This window comes from Salvelinus alpinus, chromosome 2 (assembly GCF_045679555.1).
Source record: "Salvelinus alpinus chromosome 2, SLU_Salpinus.1, whole genome shotgun sequence".
Classification (NCBI taxonomy): Eukaryota; Metazoa; Chordata; class Actinopteri; order Salmoniformes; family Salmonidae; genus Salvelinus; species Salvelinus alpinus.
In genome coordinates, this window is record NC_092087.1 from 128,315,875 (window position 1) to 128,330,985 (window position 15,111).

The following is a 15,111-nucleotide window of genomic DNA, read 5'->3' on the forward strand; positions in this document are numbered from 1 at the left end:
TATTTAGGAAACATTGTAGCAACAAAGAGAAAAAAAAGAAACAATGTTGCACCACAACTGATACATTGGTAGGTTATGTCACCTTCATTCATTCCATGGTGATGGAACTATTCTGATCTTCTTCGTTCTGATCCAGAATGTTGAATGACCTCTTCATAATATCCGCCTTGTGCATCAGTAAGTAAACACAATGTTTGAATATTTTTTTTCCTATCCTATTTTTTAAATAAATGCATGCAATTATCCAATGCAATACACAATATATTATGAGTATTTTTTTACCATTAAAATAAGTTTATTGAATAACTCCACTCTGCATTAGCAAAATTACAAATTGAGTCTATTTGATAATAGCAACTACCAATACATACATGATTTAAATGTTGACATATGTTTTACTTCTCCCTAATATGTGCTGGAACTCTGGAACTGACTTAACAACAACTTGGTTTCATGATTCTGATCTTTCCCGTGTCCGACTACGTATGCTTGCCTACATTCTGGCTAGAATGACGACGTCAGCTGCAAATTGACAACGCTGTTACATTGTAATAAATCCATGTTTTCTTGATTTGTATGAATTGACATGACAAGTGAACGTAAATAAACAATCGTGGGGGCATCACGTTTGCATGGATAACACATTTTATGAACTAAATGCGTCTACTGTAGAATAGTAGTCACGTGACCTCCATACAGGGCCTGCTGTCTGTTTTCAGTGGAGGGAGAGATCCGAAGAAAAATGGCGACTGCAGGCGACCTAAAGCGGGACGCCGGCCATTCTATTTGAACTTTCTACTAAAAATTGAGCCCGGGGCTTGGTGGGGCTAATTGAGACTATCGCAACGTTGGTTAGGGTTTCCGAGGGTGCCCGTTTTTTCGGGTTTGCGTGGACTAGTCGCGCGCTAAAATTGAAATAAAAAATAATACATCTGCTACAATGCGAGGGAGAAGAGGAAGGCCGCCTAAACAGGCAGCGGAGATGCAGGAGGTTTCTCCTGGGCCAGTTCGCGGTTCGAGAGGGAGAGGTAGCCGTGGTAGGGGAAGGGGCCGAGGACGTGGCCGCGGACGAGGTTCGGTGGTGGATACCGGTGATACAGAAATTAATCGGAGAGAAAACTACCATTCGTCCAGGGGCCGGAGGAAAGTTGGAGCAGCGACGACATCGCGGGGCAGAGGAAGAGGCAGGGGTTCGAGAGGCGGTCGCGGCAGTAGGGGGAGACGGCCACTGTGCAAGGTGGTCTACGATGACAATAGCGACGAGGAAGAGGATAATATTAGTTTGAGGTCGGAGGAAGACGAACTTTTACACGAGAATCCCTCAGACTACGAAGAGGAGGCCGTGGATAATGAGTCCGATTTTCTGGAAGAATTACCAGATGAGGATGATGCTAGCTACTGTACAGAGAGCAGCTTTCGGAGCCATGATAGCACGCACGGAAGCACTCCAGGTACGTTTGCTTGCAATTTAGAAGCATTTTTCAAATGCACGCCAAAGTGTTAGTTTTTATTTAGCACATTTGGTAAGCAAGCTGCATTGTTCAAAATGGAGATTGCACTCATAAACAGGCCTTTGTTTAGGAGCTCTGGTGATCGTTTGCTAGTTCCCGCACAGTGAACACTACTGTCGCCTCGCATGTTTTCTGGTATAAAAAATCTGCAACTTTCGGCAAAAATTAACACTCATTAGACGATGGTGATTATTGTTAAACGGAATTGTTCATTTGCATAATTGCACCATTTTGCATACAACTATTTGCCGAGGCGTTAGTTCAAGATAAACATTTAGCTACTTTCCATTCATTAATTTAGCAATACCCGTTAACATATATGCGTCAACAAGCATGCCATGCTGCACTATCTGGCTACAAAATTTCACGTTAAGATTTATACCATTTGCTTTATTACTGCGCGTGCGTTTTTGATACTTTGTCGCGTTGCCTGGCATGAATATACCTTTATACAGTTCCTGTAGTAGATGTAAACAATAAATGCGCAGTTTAATCAACTAGTTGTAATTTATCCCCCTCCCTTAATTTAAACCGTTTTTTCCTTCAGAAAAATCAAGTGTTGCGAGATTGTGGTCAAATCAGCTTGACAGGACATCATCGCAAGGCCCTTTGTTTTGAAAAGAGTCGCTCTAATTTTACCTGTTGCAGCTTTAACTCATTATAATATCACGCACTAAATTGTACGGTAACCATAGCAAACGCCAATCTATCAATGTAAACGAGCAAGAGCAAATGCAAACTATTTAGAAAAATAATTGTTGAACTGTGAAGTCAATAGTTTTGTTCTTGCATAATGTCTAACCATAAGTGTAAGTGACGTTGATGTCATTCATGTACTTTGGACTTCGTGTAGTCAATTTTCAAGCCGTTTATGGATTATTAAGGAACCATTTTGTAATTCAATGCAGAATTATATTTCCATTAAATTATACATTTATTGATATGTTATTCATCCTAAAATGTCTGTATATTATTCATAACTTTCCCCACATCTCATAAGCACAGATGTGTACAGCCTAGACCACATTGTTATTTCTTGAATCATAATTCTCTCTCTCCATTGCACCCCAGTGACTGATTAGGCAAATAACCTCCTACCCCAAATAGGCTCGCTTACGATGTGAATATGGCTGAATTGTGCAAAGAGTGGTTTATGTGCCTTTTCATATGACCTATAATCACACACACTAATTTTATCACACTGAGTCACAAATACATGCTTACACATACACAGAGACTCTGTGCATAGGGCCCGGGTGGAACGAAGGCAGAGGTTTTTGTACACAGCCCTCACTGGGGGCACACGCTCAGGGGAGAGGTGCTTGTTGGTCATTTTAATGTCACCTTGTCTATGCCTACACCCTGTCTAATGTTTGAAATCTAATTTAAAACTACAGTATGTTAGTTGTTATACCTACCTACTCCAGCTGATATCAGAGGGTGTGGATCCATGTTTCAGATTCTGAAATTGATCCGGGCCCATATTCATAAAAAGTGCTGATCTAGGATCAGTTTAGCCTTTTCGATCATAATGAATAAGATTACATGGACAGGGGGAGCTGACCCTAGATCAGCACCCATACTCTGGCCCAGGGTATAGTGAGTGAAGGAAGGCCAAGTTCTCCACTGCACGGTGTATAGTCGAGTACCAGGTGCAAGGTTAGCTTATTTACATTTTTAAGACTTGATTTTTAAAAAAATGTACTGAGTAAATCTAAAGTTCTCTTTCCAAAGGGAGAAATTCTGTTTATAGATTAGATTCAGACTTGATATACACCGTGGGATTTATGGAAGGGTAAAAAATACAAGTTGGTTATAACCAATAGGCTATACTTAAAAGTTGATACAAGGAAAGTAATGCACACATTCACAAAGCTGTTATCAATAACAAAATTGTTACACACTCAAATGTGTTGAATAAGAAGCCTTGCCTGTTTGATAGAAACATCGACAGCCGTTATGGTTGATGGAAATTGTGCTGCCTGCTTTGACTCATTCGGTGTGTATCTAGCTTTGTCTTTGTTTCTTCACCTGTCTTTGTTGTGTTTCTCAGAGTCCAGCACTCAGTATTGAAGGGCGTTTTTTTATTGGCCCCATTTTATGTCTCTTGATTGATTTTAATTCTTTACATAATTTATATCACTCTCTCTCACTCTCCATCCCTCTCTGTCTCAGGCCGGAGGGGCAGACGCCCGCACCGGCCCCGCTCGCCCATCTTCGAGGCCAAAGAGGTGCCCCCCCTGGAGCTGCCCAAGTCCTCAGAGGACCTTTTGGTGCCGGCCAATCAGCTCCTCAACATCTCGGCCGTCTATGAGGTGCTGCGCCACTTCGGCTCGGTCCTGCGCCTCTCGCCGTTCCGCTTTGAGGACTTTTGTGCGGCACTGGCGGGCCAGGAGCAGTGCACCCTGCTGGCTGAGACCCACACCGCCCTGCTCAAGGCCATCCTGCGCGAGGAGGACACATCCAACACCACGTTCGGTCCTGCCGACCTCAAGGACAGCGTCAACTCCACGCTCTACTTCATCGACGGCATGACCTGGCCCGAGATGGTGCGCGCCTACTGCGAGAGCGACCCAGAGTACCGCCAGGTGCTCCCTTTACTGGAGGGCGAGGAGTACCCCTACGAGCCCCTCGAGAGCAAAATTAAGGTCCTTCAATTCCTCGTGGACCAGTTCCTGGCCACCAACCTGGCTAGAGAAGAGTTGATGTCGGAGGGGGTGGTGGCGTATGACGACCACTGCAGGGTGTGCCATCGGCTGGGGGACCTCCTCTGCTGTGAGACGTGCTCGGCCGTCTACCACCTGGAGTGCGTGAAGCCGCCGCTGGTGGAGGTACCCGAGGACGAGTGGCAGTGCGAGGTGTGCGTGGCACACAAGGTGCCCGGCGTGGTGGACTGTGTGACGGAGGCGCAGAAGAGCCGGCCATACATCCGCCAGCTGCCAATCGGCTATGACCGCCACCGCCGCAAGTACTGGTTCCTGGACCGCCGCATCGTGGTGTAAGTAGACAACAACAAAAGACATTCACTCACTCCAAAATTATACTCAACAAGAATATAAACGCAACATGCTAGAATTTTACAGTTCAGTTCATATGAGTTACAGTTCATATAAGGAAATCAGTCAATTTAAATAAATTCATTAGGCCCTAATCTATTGATTTCAAAATGAGTTTTTCCCCACAAAAAGGCTTTGTTACAAACAGAAATACTCCTCAGTTTCATCAGCTGTTTGGGTGACTGGTCTCAGACGATCCCGCAGGTGAAGAAGCCAGGTGTGGAGGTCCTGGGCTGGCGTGGTTACAATGATCTGAGGTTGTGAGGCCGGTTGGACGTACTGCCAAATTCTCTAAAATGACTTTGGAGGTGGCTTATGGTATAGAAATTAACATTAAATTCTCTGTCAACAGCTCTGGGGGACATTCCTGCAGTTAGCATGACAATTGCACACTCCCTCAAAACTGGAGACCAATGTTGCATTGTGTTGTGTGACACAACTTCACATTTTAGAGGCCTTTTTATTGTAAGGTGCACCTGTGTAATTACCATGCTGTTTAATCAGCTTCTTGATATGCCACATCTGTCAGGTGGATGGATTATCTTGGCAAAGGAGAAATGCTCACTAATAGGGATATAAACAAATTTGTGCACAATATTTGATAGAAATAAGCTATTTGTGGGTATGGAACATTTCTGAGATCTTTTATTTCAGCTCATGAGACATGAAACTAACACTTTACTTGTGGGAGATTTAGTTCCCGGTTTCAACTGTACCGGGCAAATGGCAGACAATGTGTATGTTTCAGCATGATAATATACGGCCCGTGTCGCAAGGATCTGTACACAATTCCTGGAAGCTGAAAATGTCCCAGCCTGCATACTCACCAGACATGTCACCCATTTGACCATGTTTGGGATACTCTGGATCGACGTATACGTCAGTGTGTTCCAGTTTCCACCAATATCCATTAACTTCACACAGCCATTGAAGAGGAGTGGTGATCACACCAGATACTGACTGGTTTTCTGATCCACGCCCCTACCTTTTTTTTGAAGGTATCTTTGACCAACAGATGCATGTCTGTATTCCCAGTCATGTGACATCTATAGATTAGGGCCTTTCAACTGCTCCGAGAGGAATCCCTTTGACAGTTCTGTAGGGCCTTTCAATTGACTGATTTCCTTCTTCTTTTAACAATCTTAGAAATTGTTGCATGTTGCATTTATATCTTTGTTCAGTGTAATATATAGTTATTACAATTTCCTATTCTACCTGGCAGATAATTATGTCTGTTCTAGACAATACATTAATATCTGAATATTCTGTAATGTTATCTCTCCATGGACATCCCTTCTCAAGCAATTGATTAGTTTGGTCAGGTGTGATAGGACCAAAATATGCTATTGCTACGGGCCTTGGAGGAACGGATTGGGAAACACGGGGTTATGTGATAGGGTGGAGGGATGGGATGATGGGCTAGGGCTGTTGTCTCACCTGTGGCTGTTGTGCAGGACTGGGCCTGGTCTATAATGTCCCTGCCTACCGACACCTTCTCAGTCTTTGAAAGGATGCTGTTGTGTGAACTGTTTGCTGTCCTGACACTAGGAGGAACATAAAAACCGTTGTCATCACACTGTGAAATGAAGACCGCGATACTAAACTGAAGGCAACTGCTAATGGCTACCCCGGTCTTTCTATTGAAAGGTCCTTTGGAGGAAGAATGTGGGGCATATATTTGACACTTTTATCTAAACCAGTGTTTCTTAGGTAGCCTAGAGGTTAGAGGGTTGGGCCAGTAACTGAAGTGTCCCTGGTTTGAATACCCAAGCCGACAAGGTGAAAAATCTGTCCCGTGCCCTTGAGCAAGGCACTTAACCCTAATTTGCTCCAGGGGTGACGTACTACTATGGTTGACCCTTTACCTGGTCCTGGGGACATTTTTTGCTTTTGGCCTTGCGCTACCCAGCTGATTCAAAGGATCAACTCATCAAGCTTTGAGGATTTCAATCAGGTGTGTAGTGCTAAGGCAAAAACAAAAATGTGCACCCCTTTGGGTCCCCTGGAACAGGGTAAAGAGACATTGATCTAAACGTGATTTACTAATTTTACAGATTGGTGTTTACCTTCTGGGTATCTCAGCCTGTCGCACCTCCAACGGTGCTCTTCGGTCAGCTACAGGATGAAGACATTTTTTGGGGAGAAGACATGCAACTTCTATGAGACATGCAACATGTTTAATGGCAATATGAAGACTAATACATTTGGCAGTGCTGACAAAGATTGGGCCAGGATCGATTCGCCTTGCTACCCTATAGGCAAGCAACAGGGACTTGAATTTGATGGACACTGCTGATGGGAGCCAGTGGAGAGTGTGAAGGAGTTTTTTTATACAGTCTGGTAGGGGGCCACAATGGAGTTGTTAACTGTGACAGAGGTCTTGGAGCAGGCAGGCCTTTCCAGGGAGGAAGAGCAGCTTCTCTTGTCAATGTTGCTGGTGATGTCTGGTGAGGACCTGCCTTACAACAGGCCTACAAGCCCTCAGTCCAGCCTCTCTCAGCCTATTGCGGACAGTCTGAGCATTGATGGAGGGATTGTGCGTTCCTGGTGTAACTCGAGCAGTTGTTGTTGCCATCCTGTACCTGTCCCGCAGGTGTGATGTTCGGATGCACCGATCCTGTGCAGGTGTTGTTACACGTGGTCTGCCACTGCGAGGACGATCAGCTGTCTGTCATGTCTCCCTGTAGCGCTGTCTTAGGCGTCTCACAGTACGGGCATTGCAATTTATTGCCCTGGCCACATCTGCAGTCCTCTTGCCTCCTTTTAGCATGCCTAAGGCATGTTCACGCAGATGAGCGGGGACCCTGGGCATCTTTCTTTTGGTATTTTTCAGAGTCAGTAGAAAGCCCTCTTTAGTGTCCTAAGTTTTCATAACTGTGACCTTAATTGCCTACCGTCTGTAGGACCCTTGAAAGACAGGGTCCTGAAAAAGGGCCGTTTTCTTAAAAAAAAATGTTATTGTTACTTATTTATTCATGTGTACAGTGTCAATTTCAATCAGGCACCGACGTTATCCACCTAAGAAGCACTGATAACCCTGAATCAAAATTGAAGGAGAAGCGTGAGCAATTGACCCGCGATCATGTTCAAGCTGTGAGCTTTGTTTACATGACAGGTGGCAATGATTGATTTTATTGCAACGTTTACATTAATATTTTAGTCATTTAGCAGACGCTTTCATCCAGCGCGACTTACACCACTTGTTTAGCTTCTCTGGTAAGGTATAGAAAGGCCAATGCCTCACTTGTTTGAAGGATAATGACAGTGCAAACACACAAATGTTAGTAATCGATAGCATATAAGCCAGCTATTAAGCACTAGTCACAGATGGTGTGGTAGCAGACTCCTTTAACCTGAGAGGAGAGTGTCACACACTCATGTACACACACACACACCTGAACAGAGGGATTCGGAGGTAGCCTTCACTCTCTCATTGCCGCTCCCACTCAAGAAAGTGGCTTTCACTGGGTGCAGTGTAATCGATCTTCACCATCCCCATAGAGAGAGAGAGAATGTGTGTGTCTCGAGTGGGTGGTTGCATCCTGAGAGGATGCTGACTAGATTGTTGGAATACTGCCTAAGGCCAGTGAGACCCAGGCCTAGACCGTGCTGTGCACAAAACTGTCAAATTTGTCATTTTGTTGATATTTGATGTGGGCATATGTGTTATGCATGCCTAGAGTGCTCAAAGGTCATACAACTTTAATTTCCCTATAATCATGTTTTCCTTGATTGCAGCTAAGTCGATGTTAAAACTTAAAGCGCAATTCCACCACTTCTCAACCTGATTTTCATTGTCTCCAGCACAGTACCAGTGTCTACATACAGTGTATGTGAAAACTGTGCATTTTCTACGTTCTACCCGATGAAGTAATCAAAAGTTACGGTGATCAAAAGCGGTGATTTTCAAACCCTATGAGATTCGCGGTGACGTGGAGCAAGAAAACAGCTTCCCTCTGGCTAGAAACTAGTTGCAAGTTTTGAAAATCACAGTTTTTCTTACTTTTAATCCTACCCTGTGATGTCACAGAGAAGCATTTTCTTAGGACTTTTTATCTTTGCAACCACAGATCATAGAAACATGCCGTTTTCACATATCTAGACACCGGTATGGTGCTGGAGATAATGAATATGAGTTTGTAAAGTGGCGGAATGGCCCTTTTAAGGAGAACTGGCACCATAGAAGACACATGTATTAAATAGTTGTCCGTACTATGTCCTTACAATGGACAATTTACAATAGAATGTGTCTGCTTAAATGTTCTTCATTCTACTGCTCGTCATTTGATGATGGCATCGATTAATCAAAGACATCGATCTTTCTCCATCCTCTCTTTCTCTCTTATTCTATCCCGCTCTGTCTCCCATATTCTCATGTTCTCTCTTTCCCTGTCCCCTCCATCTCCCTCTTATCTCTCTCCCCTCTTTTTCTCTCCACAACCCTCCACCCCTGTCTCGCTCCCTTCCTCCACGCCAGTGAGGAGGACGGCGAGCAGGAGGACAAGACCATCTGGTACTACAGCACCAAGGTGCAGCTGGCTGAGCTGATTGACTGCCTGGACAAGGGTTACTGGGAGGCCCACTTGTACGCCACGCTGGAGGAGATCAGGGACGAGCTGCACACGTACATGGACATCACCGAGGAGCTCACCAACAAGGCCCGCGGCGTCAACAAGTGCTTCCTCACCGCCGCCAACGGTAAGAGATGTTGGACACGTTCAGATAGGACATGTTTGTTCTTCATAACCTATATCTATCTGACATGTAGAATACAAATCTCTATTAAGGACATTTGTGCAACGTTTACCTACTGAACGAGGCCTAGGGTACGCACACACAGGTTTTTTTTTTTTTCATATTTTATTCTAGGACTGGTATTGTCATTTAGTCATTTCAGAAGAATGTTTTAGCAGTTGTTTGCGTAGTTATTTACTATTAAACTACCGGTATTACACACTGACAATGTGCCTATTGAATGCAGCTCTCTGTACGCTGTTAGATAACTAACTTACAAATCTCTATTAAGGACATTTGTGCAACGTTTACCTACTGAACGAGGCCTAGGGTACGCACACACAGGTTTTTTTTTTTTCATATTTTATTCTAGGACTGGTATTGTCATTTAGTCATTTCAGAAGAATGTTTTAGCAGTTGTTTGCGTAGTTATTTACTATTAAACTACCGGTATTACACACTGACAATGTGCCTATTGAATGCAGCTCTCTGTACGCTGTTAGATAACTAACTTAAAAATGCCCTATCATAGTACACATCCTATTGTTTCCTTCCTTTTGAAGTCTATCATTGTGTTACTATCATTGGAAGGGTGAAAGCTTTGCATTGAATCTATTGAGACCCCAGGGAATTTTGAGCACATTTTGGTAGGGTAAAGCTGTTATGTATTTGTTTTTCCATTGTAAAGTAAGTTTGGGCTTTTTCTTCAAATGACTATTTTGTGTGTGTCCTAAATGGTGCCCTATGTAGTGCACTACTTTTGACCAGGCCCCATGGGACTCTGGTCAAAAGAAGTGCACTATAAAGAGAATAGGGTGACATTTGGGATGCACACTTAGTCAAGACTTCCAGTAAGGAGTGTTTGACTCTGACAAATAAAATCAATGATTAGTTTGTCTGTTTCCATCAGTCATTGGTTGTTTGGCTGTTTCCATCAGTCATTGGTTGTTTGTCTGTTTCCATCAGTCATTGGTTGTTTGGCTGTTTCCATCAGTCATTGGTTGTTTGGCTGTTTCCATCAGTCATTGGTTTTGCCTCTTGATAATGCTCAGATGTTTTGAGAGAACTTCTAGTCTACTACTCTATTCCTCTTTCAGTTATTCCCCTATGGTGAACGAATGGTGTTAAGAGATGAGCAAACACTTACTCTGGTGTGTGTCCCAAAATGGCAAATGTAGTGCACTACTTTTGACCAGGGCCCCATAGGATGCCTTTTGGGACGCAGCAACTCTCTGTCTCTTGATGTGTGTGATATTCATCATCGGCATCATTTTCTCTGTTCGGTTGGTTCCAACGAGGCTGCTGATTTGCCTCCTGCCCACGGCTGCACTTCACAATGTTGTCGGTCTCTGAGTTGGTAATGCGAGGGCACTGATCAGCACGGCAGCACACACACACATTTCAGATCCATGGTATTGGGTGTGTGTGTATGAGTTTTACAGTTATGACTCGTGCAAGTTGTGCACATTAGCATTTTGTGTTTGTGTGTGTGTCTGCACGTTTGCATATGTTAGGAGGGATATGCACATCGTGTAAGGCTATAGATATAGTTGTCCATATATGGTAGTGTTGTTGGTCATTTCTTTAAACAACTAATTGACCATGTCAGTTCAATTATTTGAATTCTTTTTCGTTCAGTTTTTTTCTGTGAGCTCAATGTGCACATGTAAGGTTCTGTATTTATTTTCTTAGTCAACCTTGTGTTCTGTTTCTTTGTGTTCTTGAACGTAGCCCCGTCTTTCATTTTTGTTCATTGATTTCACCTGTGGTAGTTACTCACCTGGTCTCATCAGCTCCTTATTTAGTTCAGTTCATTCTGTTTGTTCCCTGTGAGGTATTGTTCGTTTTGACTCTACTAAGCTTTTTCCTAGCTCGTTTGTGAGAACCAGTTATAGCCTTCTGTCCTAGTTTTGATTCACCTGCCTGTTTGCCTGCCTGTGTATGACCATTGCCTGCCTGTGACCACGATTCCTGCCTTCTGCGAAGTCGAAATAAATAAACACCTGCTGCGCTCTGCGCGTGAATCTACACCCTTTTCTCCCTGAGTATTCATTACAGCACATTGCGCTCCAGTTTCTCCAGAGATAAATCACATCATGCCCGAACTGCGCGCTGTAGTAGGGAGTTGTAGTTTCCAACAGGCCAATGTACTACATAGTTTAGGGCAGAAAAAAGTATAATTAACTACGTTGACCACAATCCATTGCACAACTACTTCTGTCAGGTCTGTTTCTGTTATCCGTGCTACGGAAGAGACGGAAGAATGCGCGATCAAGAGGGGATACATAGAGAGCAGTTTCTTCATGGTATCTCTACCTGAAAATACATGATCTAAGTGATTGATAGTTGGTATTCAGCAGTCATAAAAGTATGCCTTATTTATTTTGAAGAACTACTAAAATAATGATTTTGTCAGGTATTGGTAGCAGCTTTATAGAGATGAGATGATGACTTGGAATTGTCAAATAAAACAAATGTAATCTACACAACTGAAATATGTGAACAACGAATGGTTAATAAGTGATGGGCAGTCACTACCAACGTGGGACTTTTATTAATTGTTTTATTCTCTGTTGTTATAGCATTCATCCCTCATAGTGCATTTAATGTTAAAAAAAATAATTGAAACCGAAATCTAAAATCGTAATAATTTTTTGATAATCGAGCCGAAACGACCTCAAAAAGCACTAATCGCTCAGCACTAATGTATGTGACTATCATACCGCTATCCCTCTCCCCCTGCCTCTGTCAGATTATCATAGTGGATTTACCCATGTCTTCCCAAAGCAAAATCCTAAATATTTCCACACCCCTCATATTTGGGTAAGTAGGCCCTAATCAGGTTGGCTGGCTGGTTGTGTTTAAGTGCCTCTATCACCTCCTGTGCTGGCTTGGCCTGGCTGTAGGCTCTGTGGACTGTGGCACTGCTCCAGCAGGCTTCACTGGGACGAGGTCCAAGATGGCAGGACTGAATGCATCTGAGGCAGAGAGAGATGGTCAGATAGAGAGTCAATGGTCATTGAGGGGGAGGGGGAGGGGGGGGGGGGGGGGTTGAGGAGCAGTGGAAGAATATGGAGGCAAAAGGTCAAGAAAGGGGAGGAAAGAAATTGAGAAAGAGTGACGGAGATAGAGGAGGAGAGAAAAGTGACAAAGAAAGAGAGGGAGATGGAAGAGGAGAAGGGACATGGCTGTGCTGGGTGTCCTCCTGTCTTCTATACATAGCCAAGTTAGCCAAGACAGTCCAGCTGAGCCAAAGGTCCTTGGTTCTGAGAGTGAGGGGCTCCATTGTCTAACACCAGAGAGCCTGCCAATGACTCCTCCTCTGGCCCGTCGGTCTCCCCTCTATCTCTCTCTCTTTATCCTGCTCGCTCTCTTTCTCTCTCTCTCTGCCCCTCTTTCTCTCATATCAACTTCTCCCTCGATCTCTCTTGCTCGCTCTCTCTCTCTCCGCCTCCCCCCAGTTAAGTGAATACTACTCAGTCATGTTGAAGGGCCATAGGAACCAGTACAGCCATTCCATGACATAACTTTACTCTCCAGTCCCAGTTTGGCTGGGCTCCAAACAGTTTCCTCCTCTCCTTCATGACAACTGATCTGATTTAAAGAACAAATGGGACAGTTGAATGTGATAGGGTGTTAAGGCTATCCAATCCTTGGATTGTGGTCCCGAGGTGACAACAATAATAGGAAGCTGTTGTAACAGCTATTAGGCTATGTATGCTATTGCTGAGTCTTTTTAGATTGGGACTTGTATCTGTAGCCTGGTCCTAGATCTGTTTATGTTTGACATGGCAATGACCGTAGGACTTTGTTATAGAGTATATACAGATGTGGGACCAGGCTATTGTAACTGTACACTTGTGATGGACTCGGATACAGACTGAGATCAAGTTCTCTGCTGGTATGCCTCCCATTGAGAATGAATGGTTTGACATCTCACCAGTGAGTCAGTCTACTTACGACCCGCTCCTGCACACACACTGTGGAAATCACATTATGTCTGAAAGAGCTTTTTACACACTTTCTCTCTCTCTCTCACACACACACACACACACACACACACACACACACACACACACACACACACACACACACACACCATAAGACACTGGCATCAGGAGAGCGATGACAGATCCCAGATTGAGCCCCCTAGGAAGACACTTTAGACTGCTGTCAAGGCTTCTCCACCACACACACACACACACACATGCTCTCCGGCGACAAATGACAGAGGAAGTAGACTATCGTTGATGCCTGAAACAACCCGTTTTTCTTTGTCACCATCCCCCCTCCCCCCCTCCCCGAAATATGAAATAACCTGCTTCGTCACAGAGTACGATCTCAATTACTCCCCATGTGGTCCTGCGATAGAGTGGAAGTCACACATTAATACAGGCTCTTTTCTTTATTTTACCGCATTGAGCAGTTGTATAAGCCGTGACAAGTTCTCGCTATGCGGCTATCATTTCAGATAAGTGTCATTTTGAGGTGGTGTTCAATTCAAAGCACAGCTGGGTGCTAATGTGCTCATTCCCAGACAGACTACATGGCCATTCCTATAGTATAGCCCAGAGAGAAGTGAAGTTAGTGGCAGGCTTTCAAGCATAGGTTTGAATGTTTGATTCATCTGGCAGAATTGCGCCGTGGTCAAATCAGAAGACGTATCGATTAAGCGTGCTCTGTTAGTGTGGGATAAAGCTTTAGCGAATGCATAGGCTGACTGACTCTACACACACCATCGCTTGCTGGCAAGAATACGAAGAATGCTCTGAGTTAGAACTGTTTTATAGGCTAGTCAATAAAACCGTAGTGTATGCTCAGACTGTATGAGACAGTCAAGGTGTAGCTCAGAGGTGCATAACTCGGTGCCTTGATTTCTGCAGTCCTGCTGGTTTCAATTTCAACCTGACTAATCACCATAACTCAGATTTGATTGTGTTGTCCTTGATCGTGTTTAGTCTATATACTGCTAGTTATTTGATATTTCTGGCTGAACGTTTTTAAAGATTTTTAGTTTTCCCACAATTAAACATTCTGACATGCATAATATGTATTTTAATGATCTAATCAATTAAATGAATCAATTAATCGGTGTCCTCGCCCTTCTCCAGAGGAGATCCTGAACCGGCTGAGGGCCAAGCAGGAGCAGGAGCTGGAGGAGGTGAAGCGCCGGGCGGCAGAGGAGAGAGAGAAGGCGGAGGCGCAGGAAACTCTCCGGAAGGAGGAGGAGACGGAGGGGGGAGAGACAAAGGAGAAGACTGACGACCTAGAGAAGAAGGGAGAGGAGGAGGGAGCAGGGGAGGGTAAGGCTGAGAAGGACAAGGACAAGGCGACCAAAGAGGGGACCACCATTACAGGTAAGAGACACACACACACACACACACAATCTAACTACAGCTACTGCTACATCGTGGTCCGACAGGCTCTACGGGCTGTTTGATATTACTGTGTCTTGAAATAGAGCGATGTAGGCCTAATTAATTATTGATCCGTTTCCCACTGCTCTCTTCTCTTTCTGAGCCAATTAGAAATCCCTTGTGTTGCGCTGTCAACACATCGGAGACCACTTTGTCAACTTAAAACAATGCCTTCCGCCATACTGCTGATAACCCCTCTGTAATAAGCGTCCTCACACCAAGTTTTAAAAATGCCTACTAGTGTCATTACAATACAGCATCTTCTATATACACACGCTGGAGGTGCTTGTTGTGCATATTCCACACAAAGTCTGATACATACACTTCGACCAACTCTGAAATGTGTGATTTTATTGGCCGCCATCTTGGCACCACAAGTTCCAAGATAATTAC

The 15,111-nt window shown here is 44.1% G+C and overlaps 1 protein-coding gene across 4 annotated transcripts in view; it reads left to right on the forward strand.

The window, feature by feature from the left end:
* Nucleotides 1-704: 704 nt before the first annotated feature.
* LOC139568726 (nucleosome-remodeling factor subunit BPTF-like) overlaps nt 705-15,111 on the forward strand; it is a 54,037-nt gene continuing 39,630 nt past the window's right edge. For 3 of the 4 annotated variants that reach the window (XM_071390760.1, XM_071390761.1, XM_071390762.1), the window contains exons 1-4: nt 705-1,451; nt 3,687-4,509; nt 9,045-9,265; nt 14,413-14,658. In XM_071390760.1, coding sequence (XP_071246861.1) covers nt 941-1,451; nt 3,687-4,509; nt 9,045-9,265; nt 14,413-14,658 — 1,801 coding nt within the window. In that variant the 5' untranslated portion in view covers nt 705-940. The remainder of the gene's footprint in view (nt 1,452-3,686; nt 4,510-9,044; nt 9,266-14,412; nt 14,659-15,111) is intronic. The other variant, XM_071390763.1, reaches the window with a different exon arrangement.